Source organism: Pteropus medius, unplaced genomic scaffold (genome assembly GCF_902729225.1).
Source record: "Pteropus medius unplaced genomic scaffold, Ma_sr-lr_union100, whole genome shotgun sequence".
Lineage (NCBI taxonomy): Eukaryota > Metazoa > Chordata > Mammalia > Chiroptera > Pteropodidae > Pteropus > Pteropus medius.
This window is the reverse complement of record NW_024344253.1, coordinates 11,290,831-11,306,980: the sequence shown is the minus strand read 5'-3', so window position 1 is coordinate 11,306,980 and position 16,150 is coordinate 11,290,831. Positions and strand designations below refer to the sequence as shown.

Below are 16,150 nucleotides of genomic sequence, written 5' to 3'. Positions count from 1 at the left end.
TAGAGAAACCGCAAGGACATACAAAGGTTATTTTCCATATCAATTTCAGGACCTTTGTCACTGAAAGCAGCACTAAATTCTGTTAACTTTATACAGTTAAGAAGAAAAAAAAGCATATCCTCTGGTAGAGAGCACTGTAATTAATCCAATAATGATGAACAAACAAAAAGATAAAGAATGCGCTCCAACACCATCAAATTTGCTATGTAACAGTGGGATGGTGAGTGGGTTTTCTGACTCTCCATGGAACCAAGAAATTGCGGAAGTTAATACAACACTGAATGATGTAGTGTAACAGAGATGCATGCCGAGGAGACTGGGAGGGAGGGAGAGAGAGGAGGAAGGAAGTGAATACAATGAGGTAATACGATGCTATAATTTGTTAGTTGATTTTTAATTAATATATAATATTTATAATTAATACATATATGATGTGATATTTATTTTATTCTGAAACAAATTTCCTACCAGAAACTATCTTGAGAAGACATTCGGACTGAATGACTTAGAAATTTCTGAACATAATTCAACTTGGTTCTATGTGTTTAAGGAAGAGAAATAGTTCCCCTTAAATATCCCTAACAGTATATTCCAAGGATTTCAAAACACTTTCAACCAAGGATATAAAATAGTGAAGGAAAGTAAGAATTGAAAGCAACTAAGTGCTTTTGTGAGGGCACAAGCATAGGAGGGCCATAAGTCCAGCTATTGTGACTCGGAGAGGATCTTTGGGGGCCCAGGAAACTGTACTCCCTGCCAGCACACATGCCGGGGGAGGCTCCTCACTGTGCCTCCCTTTTATAGAACAGGAATGTGGCCCCAAGAGAAGATCTGTCTAAGATCTCACTATCATCTCTGGTTCCTGCTCTGTTGGTTCCAGTGCTACCAAATCACACTAAGGTACTTCTTATGCTTCCTAAGACATGTTACGTCATGTCACATAAAGGATGACATTCATATGTGTGTGCCTATATGTATATATATTCCTTTATGTAGGATCATTATCTGCTGATTCATGTTCAACATGACAGGAGCCTTGCTTTCTCAGGGGTAATGTGTCTACACTCTCTCACACGTTTACGAGAGGGCTGCATGGCAACGCACACAGGCATAGAAACTGGTCCAGAGACTTAACTTCCCTCAGATTTAAGCATCACGACTTGTACAATCACACTGACCCAGAAACCACCTCTGTCTTACTGGGTTCCCCTATAAACGGAATGTTCCTCCTTCTCTGAGCATCAGTGAAAGGCTGAGGTATATCTGGATTTAAAAAAAAAAAAAAATCTCACAGGTAAGAGATGAAGAGATGCTAACCAAAGCGGGTATAAGCCTTCAGTTTTAAGACGACTAAGTTCTTTGGGATCTAAGGTACAGCATGGTGACTACACTTACCAATACTGTGCTGTGTACCTGAAATTTGCTAAGAGTAGGCCTTAAAGATTCTTGCCACACACACACACAAACACAGCCACAGGCACACACATACAAGGTAACTATGTAAGGTGATGGATATGTTAATTAACCTGGTTGTGATCAGGCTGATTATGTGAAATGATCATTTCACAAGTTACACATATGTTAAATCATCACATTTTAAATATATAAATTTTTATTTGTCAATTATACTTCGATAAAGCTGAACAACTTTTAAAATCAAAACAAAGCAAAATCCTCACTATATAATTCATTTTCTGATTTTTATTTTTCTTATTCATGCCAACAAGAAAAAAAAGTTAAAGACCAACTCAAGTTTGAAATAGCTGCTTTTCTTATTATTTGTATATTTACTTATTTGTATATTATTTGTGTATTTTGGAGTCCCAAAGGACTAAACCTAACATGTGAAAATGCCTTTAAAGAAATAGGAAAAACATTCTGCAATAAAAACCTGGGTCCAATCTTCATCAGAACACCAAAAATTTAAGATAGTAATTTCCCATTTTTGATGAACTGTTATCTACTTTATTCTTTGATATTACCTATTTGTGGAAAGAGAATACATTTTGAATAACGTTCTCCAAAAAATAAGATATTGCTATATTGACTAATTCCACTGAAATTTCTTAGATTAATTTAAAATGCTTTCTAAACCACTGTTCATTATTTAAGCAATTTGTGTCAAGTCAATATTACTTAATCAAATGAAAAAAAAAAACTGTGTAACTTAAAAATCTCCATACATTTTTATTCCTTCATGTGCAGTTAGCACTGAGAAAATATATTTGTCTTAAATAGTTTGCACATATCATAAGAGATGACAAGAGAAAAAGAAAATAAATATGAAACAGCATCATAAAAGTGAACTGACCAGTGCTATAATAGTAAGTAAAGCACGGTCAACATTTGAGCTGTGTGAAAATACTGACCACTTGAATTTTCTGCTGTTAAACTTACAGTTCTTCTTTGTAATCTACCTGGGGTCTTGGTCATATGAGAAAACAAAGTAAACAGAAATAAGACTTCTATTTCTTCTACCCAAAAGAGAATATTCAAAATGTACAAATTTACTCATTATGCCCCTTTAATAAATTCCTTGGATCAAGAACTTACCTTTTTATTTATTATTATTATTATTTAGACTGAGTTTAGACTTAGAGAAAAGTTACAAAAATAGTACTGAGAATTCCTTGTGTACCCTTCACCTAGTTTCCTGTAAGAGCGATGTTACATAAACACGGTACTTTTCAAAACTAAGAAATTAACTTGGGATAATAATATTAACTTAAAAAAAAAAAAAGATTTTGTTCTGATTTCATCATTTTTTCTACTTACGTCCTTTTTTTGTTCTGGTATCCAATCTGGGATCTCATGTTGAATTTAGAAGCCTTACCTTTTGATCTGTGTCTTCATCCTCATCCTGATAGTCATCACAGAGCGGACCAGAGTTGGCTGCAAAGGTGGGTCCCTGGGAGTAATACTGAGAACTCCGGTAGCCATCCCGCCGCAGCTTATCACATTCTGCAGAGGGGACAGGCGGGGGAGAGGAAAGGGTATTAAAAAACACCCCTCTTTATTTATCTTTTCACGCTTACATGCCATGTTAATATACTTTAAAGGGATCACCTTCAGACCTCACAACAACCTTCTGAGTCAAGCTTAGGGTAATTAAGTTATTCCCTCTGTAATGTTGTACGAGTAAGCAGTGAACTCAGCATTTGAACCCAGGGTCTTGCCATGACTTTTGACACACACAACTGATTATGTAATTCCACATCGAAACCACAGGCAATCCTCATGCTGTGCTTGTTTCCCAGACTCATCAGTTGGAAGTGACATGAGAAATCATGGCCTTCGATGCTCTCATATTTAGTTCTCAATTTAACTTTGATGACAGCCTATAATCGGGGTGCAGAATTTAATATGAAGCTGGGTGGCAGTCTGAGATGCCTGCCAGTCTCTAGAGAAATGCCTGGTACCACTGAGTGGAAGCTACCTAGGGGGCACAGTGCCTTGGGTCACAGGGGGAGTGGGGTCACTGGCTGCTTAAAGACTAGGAATTGTCTTCAAGGAGGAACCACTGCACTGATTACTCTCATCAGTGGGGACAAGTACAGCAAAAAGGGTTCTAATGGCTTTTTAAAGCCCGAGGAGCTTTCCAATTACCCAGAGGCCACCTTAAAGGAGCATTTGCCTTGTAAAAGTATTTGCCACAGGGTTCCTTTAAATATCCAGTTTACTCATAGGAGTGCAAATTGTGTTTGCTTTTGGAAAAGTTTCCCCTTGGCACAGCTTTATAAAACCATGCATCTAACGGCACAGAGCCAAAGTAGGGCATCTTCAGAATTCCTTTCTAACACCAGGATCTATGATTAGTCTTCAAAGAGGAGACCAGCGGTTACTTTAGTGGAGGGATAAAAATTCTCCAACTGGGGAATAAAAACCCTCACTCTCCTTTGCTACTCCATAGTGGAACAAAGTTTCCAAACCAGGACCAGAAATCAGATGTTTTAAAATCTCATGGAAATAGTCATGAAGTTCTTTTAGGATGCCAAACTAACTTAAAAATGCATATGTAATCAAAAGATATCTTGATATTATTACTTCAATTATAGGCTAAATAACTTGTAGGCTGGGCTGGCAGCTACTCTTAGTATTGAGTAAAATAGAAATTAAAAAAAAAAAAATTCTGAAACTTCCAGAATACAACTTATTTTTCAGTGAGGATTTATTCATACTCATCTAACCCTTTTCAGTGAAAGGTAGTTTCACATTTTCTCCAATATTTGACTATTTCTCTAAAAAAATACATAGTACAATCAGAATCTATACTCTCACTCTACAGAGATATTGTTAAATAAAGCATGATTAGTAGTTTTCAAAAGCTGTTTGGGATTCTGTAAATTTTTTATTTGATTTTCTTTAACTACCTTAAAGCTCGGATTAAAAAAACAACACTCAAGCTCAATAAGTATACATTTCATTAACTTTTCTGTGGTCCAATAAAACTGAAGGCTCCTAAAGATTCAGGCTGAACCTTGAAAAACAAACCAATAAAAACTGTTACCACTTGCAGCTACTTACCATGTAATTCAGTATTTTCAAATACTTGCCAAACAAAACAAAATGCAAAGTGAAGGTCAAGGCCCTTTTAAACTAAGTCTGTCTACTGTTCAAAATAGTCTTTTCCCCTCACTAATTTACTGTATATTAAGTTTGAAATGATAAAATTTTATAATTTAAAAAATTTGTATTAGGTTTCATGTCTGATTGTATTTGAAAGAGTCTTTTTCTAGGAAATAAAGACTGCTGAACTAGATCATCTTTTTAAAGGTGATATTAGCTCTGTTATTCTTGACAACAGTATTAAAAATAGCTAAAATGACTTGATACATATTAAATCTTAAAAGACCAAAATACTGCAAAATTATTATCCATATACATTAAAAGCATGAAAGTCTGGCAATAATTACATGTAGTGTGTGTCACCTATTACACCTAGTTTAAAAGACAATGCCTGGTTGTTCCACAATGAAGTTTATGCCACAGCAATGTTTAAATAGTTGTATAACGAACAGTAGCATATCAAATGCAATATAATGACTGGGTCTAAGATTAAACTAGGCAGTATAAATTTATGGCAGATGACCAATTTTTTGACTCATCCAATTTTTAAAATCTAGTAAACTCATCAATATCCATTGTCACTTATTCCGTCCAACTCTAGGGGAAATCTAGGAAAATTTCTCTTGTCAAGTTGCAACAGCTCTCAGTGTCTAAAACTATGGCTTTCTTTGTTCTTTAAAAACTGAGTTTATTGTCTGTAGAGTGAGATATAGGTGAATGCAAGCCATCGTGAATAAACAGAGACTTTTCAAACACTGAACTTAGTAATTGCAAGGTGGAGCATAATTTAAAGCCAGGTTATGCCAGCTACTACAGGCTAGAAACAAGATACTAAATGTAACAGAAGATCTGGCTTTAACACATACGCCTCTTGCAACAGAAATTTAGAGTAAAACCCCATTATTGTTCTCAGTACTGCTTGGATAAAGGTGTCACTGTTCGTCGTGTCCTCTGGTTTCCCAACCACAAATTTCCTCCTCTTCTTTTCATGTCGAACTTTTTTCTTTAGTGCAAAACAATGGACAAACATTTCTTGTCAGACCAAAGTTTTAAATATAAAAAGTAAAGTAATATCATAGAACTAGATAGTTATCTATCTCATGAATTTAATACTGCTTTGGCCTTCAAACCTCCATGCATTAAAGCTATTCCTTCGACTTTCTGTCTTAATATTTTAGACATGTTAAGAGAGTCTACTACAAGAAGTTTTAAAGAGTTATTTTCAAAATAATTTTCTCTACTGGAAATCCTTGATGAATGTCTACTTTCTATGTTTTGTTTCTAAATTTGCTAAATCAGTCACAATGAGCAAGAATGTGCAGCAGTTAGAAACGGTTTCAAAATCTCGGCGGCTTAACACAACCAGAAGATTCCTGGACGTTCTCCTCGTCCAGGCAGGGTTGGCAGGGGCTCTGCTCAGCACAGTCACTCAGGGACCAGGCAGCGTGACGCTCTCCCTCAGCGTGTGCCTGCACAATCACAGAGCATTGCACAGGAATGTGGCGCATTTCACACTGGCTCTCAGAACTTCTGCCAGAAGCACCCAGGGGTTATTTCCGCTCCTGTTTCTTTGGACAAAACAAGCCACGTGGCCATACCTAATTTTAAAGGGGACAAGAAATGGCAATGGCAATGGCAATCCCATCTCGTGAGCAAGTGGGGAAGTGAGAATATCCGAAAAGCAGCTCAAATGACTTCCAAACAGAGCTGGATAACACTGAATCTAAGATTTTCCAGATTCCTGTTCCCATCTGCCCAATACTTATTTAATGTTTACTTCCAATCCCTGAATTAAATTGAGAAGCTTTGGATGTAAAAGATGCAACAGCAATGAAAAGCGACCAGGCTAACCATGGGAAGGTTAACCATGGGAAGGTTAACCATGGGAAGGACTCTACACAGAGGAGCAGCTGAGTGTCTGGGATCCAGAAAGGCCTGGCACCGCTTCCTGCCTGTGAGACCCAGGAGGCAGCATTTTAAGCTCCTGGAAACTCAGATTCCACCTCTGTAAAGCTGGGCCATTACTCCTTCTGGGGAGCTGCCATGAGAATCGTTCAACATGTATTTCTGAGGGCTCTGCTCTCCGAGGTGAGAGACTAGGTAAAGGTGTGCCAGAACTCTTCACAGAACTGTCCGTATGACAGGTGCTCCAAAAATGGTCATTGCTGTGAGAATTTACCCCATAAACTATAACTACCTCAAACTTTTCCACTTTTAAAAGCCAGTGAGCAACTCAATAACAGGATTTGCTTGGCTGCACAATTCTGTAAGATTCTACCATTTCACGAAGCTGTTGGCTACATCGTTATCAAAATATCATGAGACTGTTCCCCCCCACCCCACCCCAAGTATATAGTATGACACTCAGACTGGGATTCTCTCACTCTCAATGGCCTGAATATTTATTTCTAAGTCCTCTCAATCCAAAATACAGCTAAAATATTTCAAATGCTCTCACTTCTGAATTTATAAAGTTATTACCTAATTAGTTTTACATAACGTGAAGATATATACTTAGGGGCATTTTTACACAGGTAGAGTACCAGCTAGGTGCTTGGTAAATGTATTTAATATACTGTAACTACTAAAGCAAGGAGAAAAAAACGATAGAAGTTCTTTGATCTGAAAGTATGTGTTATGGGTTGAATTGTGTTCCCCAAAAAGATATGTTGAAGTTCTAATCCCTGGTACCTGTGAATGGGATGTTATTTGGAAAGATGTTTTTTCCAGATGTAATCACATTCAAGTGAGGACATTAGGATGGGCCCTAATCCAACAGGACTGATATTCATATGAGAAGAGAAAACAGAGATGCCGGGACGATGTGAAGACACAGAGACACACAGACACAGAGGGAAGATGGTCATGTGAAGACAGAGGCTGAGGCTGGAGTCATGCGCCAGAGGCCAAGGGAGAGACTCTCCCTTAGCAGGTGGAGGGAGCGTGGTCCTGCCAACACCTTGGTTTTGGTCTTTCGTCCTCCGGAACTGTACATCAATACATTTCTGTTGTTTCAAGCCACCCAGTTTGTGGTACTTTGTCATGGCAGCTCTAGGAAATTAAATAATTTAGTAGAGAACCAGGAAATGCTAAAATGTGGAAGAAATTCATAAGGATCTGCAATTTCCCCAAGAAATATTTTTAAATGTATGGAATAGACAAATAAACTTCTAGAACTAGTGAGTTTAGCAAGATAGCACGCTAGAAGATCAATATACAAAAATCAATTGTATTTCTATATTCTAGCAATAAACAAACAGAAATTAAAATTTAAAAAGTAATATCATTTACGATAGCATCAGAAATATGAAATACTTGGGGATATATCTGACAAAGAATGTGTAAGACCTGTACACGCAAAACCACAAAAACACTGCTGAGAAAATTTTAAAAGATCTGAATCAATCAAGAAATATCCTGTGTTCAAGGATCAAAAGATAACAATGTTGTTAATATGTCAATTCTACATTTGAGGAGATATGAGCTGAGTCCTAGCATCTTGGGGAAAGGGATGGGCAGGAAGGTGAGAGATGCAAGTGAGATCATGTCACTTCTCTGTTCAAAGTCTCCAGAAGCTGCCCTCCACCCCCAGCCTCCTGGTGAAAGGCAGAATCCTTACAGTAACTAGAAGGCCCTATCTGATCTGTCCCCACTTTGCCTCTCCAAACACATCTCCTACTGTCTCCCTTCTTCTCTCAACCAAAACCATACTTCCCTCCAGCTCTTTCTCAGGGTGACAGGACCCCCTTTCTTCGCTCAGATGTCACCACTCAGTAGGCCTGTTTCAACACCAGTCCCTGTTCCCTTCCCTGCTTTCTTTTCCTTAGCACCTAGGACCTTCTAACATGCTATGTAGTTGACTAGTTTTTCTGTGTGTTTTCTGTGCCCTCATTAGAACATAATTATGCTCTATGAGGACAGAAATTTGTTCTTTTCACTGTGGAATCTCCTGTATGCATAACTGTACTTGGCAGTCAGTAGATGCTTCATAAATATTTGTGAATTAATGGAGAAATGTGGGATGGGAAGCTTTGCTCTGGGATCACAATAAATGATTAACTGAAGAAAGAGAATGACCTTAGGGGCTAATGACTCCTTGTAACTATGATCCTGCCTCTGTGGCAGTAGTTGCCACCTGTACACCCTTACTCCTTTTTTTTTGCAAGTCTTCCATCAGAAACATCAATTGAACCTCCACAATATGAGAGGCACAGTAGAGCATCAAAGGAATTATGCAATATGGCTTATAATATTGAAGAATTTAGGCTAGCATGGAAGGTTTGAGTGACTAGGGAAGGCTTTGTGGAAGACAGAATTTGAGGCAAAGCTCAAAGGAGGGTGGCATTTTGATTAGACTGCCTTGAAGTAGCACCGTGAGTCAGGCACCCCTGGACTGCCACCATTTGTAAGAGGACATGGAAAGTGGTGACGGAATATATGCCGTATATTATTTTGTATAATTAATATAAATTTGAGAATTTATAAAATAATTTCCAAAAGAGATCACAGGATTTTCTTTCTACGTTAAAATGCTAAATCTGGCAGAATTTTCATTCCTCCTATGAGATACATAGTGTTTTCACTTGCAGACCTGCCTTCCCTTTGAGGAAGAGAGACTAGTTCTTCTCTAAACTTAATTTCAGTAGACCTTAAATACCAATATTTTTTAAGATGAACATTTACTTATTTCATCTTGTACTTATATATTTTTTTTATGAAAATGTTAACTGTAGGGAAAATCTCTAATAGAACTAGTTTAACATCATTCTAGGAAAGAGTTCAGTGGAGCTAAAACCCGAAATTGAATGTGTACTGATTTCCCAGAAAAGGCTAGTGTCATTTAAGACACTGGTAACGTACAGAGAGATATGGAGGGAGGTAGCTCTTTGCCACAAGCACTGTAATTGTCTGCAAGTTACTTTGGGAAAGAATACGGGCTTTGGGGCCAGAGCGCCTGGATTCTAAAGTTGGCTCTCCCACCTGGAGACATAAAAAGACATGTCTCTTTACCTGCTGAAAAGCAATGATTGTTCATTCTCCCACAAGTTTTTTTGTGTCTCAAGGTTTTTGTATGTAAAATGTGGGTAATTATAATCCCATTCTCTTAAGGTCATTGGAAGAGTAAATAATTTACTGTCTATTAAGCACAACTGGGAGTGTGGGCTGGGGCCAGCATCAGCACACAACTTAATAGGAGAAGAGACATGTACAAGAAATAAGAGGATGAACAAAGATCATGTGGGAGAGGATGAGATAGGGGAAGATAATGTTTAGTGCTCAATCAAGGTATCCAAGGAATTTGAATTTCAGTAGAATTTCAAGAAAACTGACCAAATCCAGCATTAAAAAACTAACTACACCATGGGCAATTCCCAAAAGATTTCTGTTCAGACAGATGTCACAGGAAAGCTTCATTCACAGAGAAAGCTCCCAGAAAAGTTTTGGAGAAGAGTAAAGGGGAAGAGACAAGATGGTGATAGAATGTCACCTTTGAAATAAATGGGTTTCTGTCTCAAGGGAGGAAAAAAAGAATGACAGACTGCCGAATTCAAACGACTCAAAGTTATTTTAGCACCATTCCAAATGACTTCTCATTCCATTTACATGGTGTGTTTGGTGAAATAAAGTGATCAGGATACGGAAGGTGAATTATTACAGAGAAAAAATAAACATTACTTGTGTCATCAGCTCAACAAACAAGAAATGAATTTGCTGACTAATGTATAAACACATGAGAAAGAATCTTTTTGCCCCCATAGCCTGGGACCAGTGACACTGATATTAAACACCACATGGCAGTCTCATTTTACATAGAAGGGTTTAAAAAAAAAAAGGTCATTTTGATTAATATTCTCCTTCTATGGTTAATTCCTATTCAAGTGGGAAAAAATCCTCCAAAAAAAGTTAGGAATTAAATGTTAAAACTTAAGGGGCTGGATAAAACTGTTAGCTTTGTTTCATTGCACACCAGGGAAAGAATGACTCTTAAAATATTATTTGCCATTGCAGAAAATTAAATTTTATCTTTTCTCTTCATGTACACAAATTCATTTGAGAAGACTTGAAGAACTAAATCCGATTGAAATTAAGGTGAAAGATGTTCACGATTAACGCGCGTGTGCTAAGAATTTGCATGTCTCAGCTGAGCACCACCTGAGCAAAGCCAGCTGGAGGTGATCTCATTTCACGTTAGAATGCAAATGCCCTCTCACTGGCAGCAGTGGAGCATCACCAAGGTTACTCAATATCAAATAGCCTGCAAAGATTCTAAACCAACACTGGAGACTTCAGTGGTACAGTGAATGATAACAGGCCTTATCCACAGTACCTTCAATGTAGCATTTTTATGCTGCACTGAGCGAAATGTAGAGGCCACTCAAGTTACTCACTTTATCAGGAATTAAAATAGAATTGCTGAAACAGCAGACTGGCGACAGACACAAAAACGAAACAAAAAGCCTTTTGTTTAAACGATCCATAGTGCTTTGTTAAAACCTGTATCATTTAAATGACTGTCTTTGCTATTCTATCTTTTGTGTGTTGCTTACCAATAAAAAAAGACATGTCTCTTTACCTGCTGAAAAGCAATGATTGTTCATTCTTCCTTTGGTCTTGCATCTGACTTCCGTCTCGCAGGTTAACTACTCTTTCAGGGTTACCATGCTTAGAGTAGTTAGCATTATACAAAATTTTGTGAGCCATCGATTCCAACATGAGACGTTAAAGTCTCTTTTGTATAGCATTTCCAATCTGTCAATTCCTTATTTTTGTCTTTTCTCTCAAAAGAGAATTTAATCCATCATTTCATCAGGTTGGGCAACTTTCCCTAAGGACATAAATTTTTAAAAAATGTCTAATGAAATACCAAACCTCTATATTTAAAAGCCTTTGATAACTTATCATTTGTCTTTGAAAAGTCGACCTAACTGAATTCATAAGCACTGAACAAGAGCATCAAATGAAGTAATTCTTCTCACCAAAGAACCAGCAATATAGTAGAGCTACATTTCTATAAAGCCTCCAACAGCATCTAATGAACAACTTCAGCATTCTTTTGCTTGACCTCAAAACATCATTTCCTTAATCCTAGGTCTAGGAGACAAGGTTGAAACTTGCCTTCTGCCTGTGCCCCAAGTTCACTGCCAACCACCAGCTCAGGGAACACCCTCCCATTCTCTTTGCATCTGCAACCTTTTTCTCTCTGGTGGGTTCATTTTGTCTACAATCATGTAATTAAAGGCTCTAGTTTTTAAAACAAGCAATAATTCCTCTACCCTGCCGCCACCTCAAAATATTGTCTCTTTTCCGTTTTGTTGACTTTTTGTACTTATATCTTTTAAAATTGCTTGTTTTATTTTTCTGCTTATACAAACCCATTTTTATCTCATGAAATCTGGCTTCTTAAATCCAAAGTTTTCCTTGCAACTGCTCTTCTGAAGGTCACCAATGGCCACCTCATGACCAATTCAATATTATCTTCAGACTCTCTCCGCATCCATGAGAACAAGGATGACTGCCCCGTCATGATCTGCCCTCCTCCAATTACTCTTTTACCGACTTCTTCCCAACTCCCTAAAATAAAGCCTTCCAGGTTCGACCTCGTGCTCTCTCCACCCCTAACCTCCTCACTCCAGCATTCTCACCAGTTGTTCTCACCAGATGGGGCTTTGGGCTCCCATCTCTCTCCTGAGTTCTAGCTGACCTTTCTAGCACCTGCATAAACTTAACAGTATTTGTAACACCACACACTGGACTGTGTGCTGGGACCATACAAATGACAAGAAAAGGCCCTGCTCTCAAGGATCTTGCTATCAGATGGGGAGAGAACCGTGAAAACACAATTACGTAGCTTAGTATACGCAGTTTAACGGAGGGATGTAAGGTTCTGTGAGAATGTGTGGAAGTGTAGAAGGCATGCCAAGGTCTGCCCTGGGGAGTCCAGGAAAGCTCTGTGGGGACCTGGGCACCCACAAGATGGTTCTTAAAAGGGGACCAGGAATTAGCCAGGTGTAAGAGGTTATGGTTCAGAAGGGAGAAGGAATGAGCTGGAACGTGCAGTGGAGACAAAGGGAGAACAAGACAAGCTAGCACTCCAATCAAAGGACATTATCTTTACATGTGAAGAAGGCACAGGGTAATGAACTTGGGTGGAGGGACAGAGAAGCATGGGGGAGGAAGCGATATGGCAGATGGGGTTAGACAAACAGGCGTCAGGTCATGAAGATTCTCAGGTGCTGAGGAAGTTAGGTTTTATCCCGTCCATGACAAGGAGCTGGTAAATAATTTTTAACAAAGGGGAAGAATGATCAGATTTATGTTTTAAAGACAACACCCAGGGACAAAGGTGAGGCTCAATGATACACCGTCATCAATCAGTCTGTACATGAGTTACTCATACATACACTTATCTCCCTGGCTAGTTTTAAGCTTCCGGCAGAAAGCAACAATATCATTCATTTTTGACAGCAAAATATCCAGCCCAGTGCCTCACTTGTAGGGGGCACTTAGAAATTTTTATGTCAACACAAACTTAGATTTTAGACAACCCAATCTGTTAGGACTTATGCTCAGCAGTAAATTATATTTTTGTGTCAATAAACTTCATATATCTGACCCTTAGTTAAGTACTAAGAGGTCAATCAGAATTTTAGAGCTTAGACGGAAACTCAGAGATCATAAATTGTTTTCCAAAGGAGGAAGCCAAGTATAACATGGGATATGATTTTCCAACGTCCCAGAGGCTACTAGCAGCACTGGAATCAGAATTCTAGTTTCCGATCTCATCTTCTAGAATAATTAATTACAACAGAACAAGATGTCAGTGCTACTGGGTTTGGGAAAGATGAGACAACTATATTTCTGATGTCATTCAGTGGCTTTCTTTTTTTTAAGTTTATTGGGGTAACATTGGTTAATACAATTATATAATTTTCAGGCATACATTATAATTTGACATCTGCATATTTTGTGTCAGTGGCTTTTTCAGAATAATGCACCACTCCTCTATTCCTAATTCTATGCCTATCTTTCTTAAAACTAGAAAATAACTTAAAATTCTATACAAATAAAGAACTTAATGTTCCTTACTTACAAAAAATTTGAAAGATTCTTTCTTTAACCAGTGATACTTCACCTTCTCCTTTCACGAATCAATTTTTGTCAAAGGATTCTTCAGAAAGGACACAAGTAATGAACTAGGAAAGGAGGAAATTCAGCCGTAAGTGCTAAATCCCTGGTATATTTAATATTTCCAAACCCATATCTTTCTTTCCCTTGCTTTCTATAACCTGTCCCCTTTTCTCTAAAAATCCACTGAGATACTAATAACCTATTATAACCCTAAAAATAAGCAGCATTAAACGCCATTAGGCTGAAACATGGTTCTAGGTATTAGTCATACAAGATGTCCCAAGATGAAGCTTCCTTTTTTTTAATTTCTCTTAAATTTATTTGAATTTTAATGAAATCAGAGATGAGTGAAAAGATATCTTGAACAACTGTGAAGCCATCACCTTTAGTATCCATGAGCTATTTTGCATTTCCTAAGTTAACTGGCTAAAATTCCAAAACTGCCTTGGGCCTTGTTCCTATGACCTTTTTGAAAGCTGACTGCTGCTGAAGAGGCATTAAAGGGATAGGCCTCCTCAGTGTCCTCAGGGTCTGAGAGCAAAAGAGGCCAGCAAGGGCTGAATTCGAAACATGACAAGGTCATCATCTATAAACTGCCGAGTAGCTATACACTAAACTCTTAACTTCCATGGGTCTTGGTTTACTTACCTACAAAATAAAAAGGGGATTTATTCATCAGGGGACCTGGGAGGTCCCTGCCAGCTCTAGCATTCGAGGCATCTTTCAGAGGTCGATGGTGAATGGGGGGAAAGGCACCTTGCTTATGTGGATGAAAGGACCCTAAGCGTCAACTGTCTGCAACTGTCACTGTCATCTGACAAAGTTCCTTGTTTTCTCCCTTGATCCCTCCTCCCCATAGCATATATCTGGAGTATAACGGATGGGAGAGAAAACACCAGCTAATTCACAACAGCCATTTCCACTGCACTTAAAATGCACCCTTCCCTCCAAAAACACTTAACTGCTTTGAGATACTTTACATAAATAAGTTAATTTTATTTCCATATAAATGAATGGTATGATCTTTATTTTATAGATGAGAAAACAAGCTTAAATGGTTGAAAAAACAAACTCAAAATTCAACTCAAATCATATATCCTTAGTACACAACAGCCAGAATTTGAACCTGGATGTGACTCATGCACTTTTCATTAAACCTGGGCTTTTCCTATTAGAAAGCGAGGACAACAGGAGGTTTCTGGAATTTAGGTTATAGTCTTTTTTTAATTTTACTTTTTAATTACAGTTGGTATACAATATTGTATTTAGTTTCAGGTGTATGACATAGTGATTAGATATTTATATACCTTACAAAGTGATCGACCTGGTCATGTTCCATTTTTGACCAGTAATGGTAATGGTTACTTAGATATTTGCTTTATAATTATTTGTTAAACTGTACATGTTTTATGTATTTGTCTGTGTTATATGTCATAATTTTTTAAAAAGTGACAGGAAAAAAAAAGATGAAGAATTCAATGTCGTTAGTACAAGGTGGGCTGGGCAAAGCAGATTTTCCCTTGAGTCTATGTGACGTGGTGAGCAGATGTATGGTTCCAGGAGAGAGAGCTCTCACTTAACATCCACGAGACCATACCTAGAAAGGAATCTCCCAGATGGTCCTGTGTAATGTACCACAGGGCCCCAAGAGGAGAATCTACAGCCAAAGCTACAGGACTCCTGGGATACCCTAGGGGCCCATGTGCCCAGTACAGACAGATAAGACAGCCAAGGCTCCTCATCAAATCCAGAGAACCCCACAGCCTTTCTTAGAACAGAAATATCTGTCTAAGTCAAAAGGGAACTAGTTGGCTTCTTGACAATGAAAGGTAGATGCAGTGACCCTTAAAGTCTGTGTGTGTCATGAATTGTCAGAGAAACCTAGCTGACACTACTTGTTGTGTCCATTCTGTGATGGTGAATAGGTTGGTATATAGTCACGCACACGCGCACACGCACACGCACATACACACGCTGTTTTTAATCACTTGGTACAGTCATTCCTTCACATTGTAAATCCTTAACTGCTATCTCTCCAGATACAGTAAATGTAACCCTCTGACTTTGAATTCACAAAGGCCAGATTCGACATTCCTCCCTCTGCTCACACTTCTAATTCTAGAAGCAAAGAGCAAGCTGACCTGCTAAAACAAATTTCTTCAAGAAAGAGGGCTGCGACTAAAGAACATTCCTGATACCAACAACAGATGCTCTGGGAACTAATTCAGGCAGGAGTGTACACAGATACAGTAACTAAACTGCCTGTTAAACATGCTGTGAGAAAGTATGTTTATCTCTCTCCCAAGTTGGAATTTGGGGGATGGAACCTTAAAAACAACATGTCTTTATTTCAGCCTTTATTGTGCTCATTTCAATTTTTAAATGAAGTCTCCAGGTTGTAAAGAAACAAAATCTGAACCTCTCAGTAGCCTGAGCGTGCCTACTCCCACTCCCT

At 38.2% G+C, this 16,150-nt stretch overlaps 1 protein-coding gene across 1 annotated transcript in view; it reads right to left on the bottom strand.

The window, feature by feature from the left end:
* Nucleotides 1–16,150, bottom strand: part of NHSL1 (NHS like 1) — a 206,201-nt gene that overhangs the window by 34,819 nt on the left and 155,232 nt on the right. Inside the window, 1 exon segment of the mRNA XM_039869773.1 lies at nucleotides 2,834–2,961. Coding sequence (XP_039725707.1) covers nucleotides 2,834–2,961 — 128 coding nt within the window.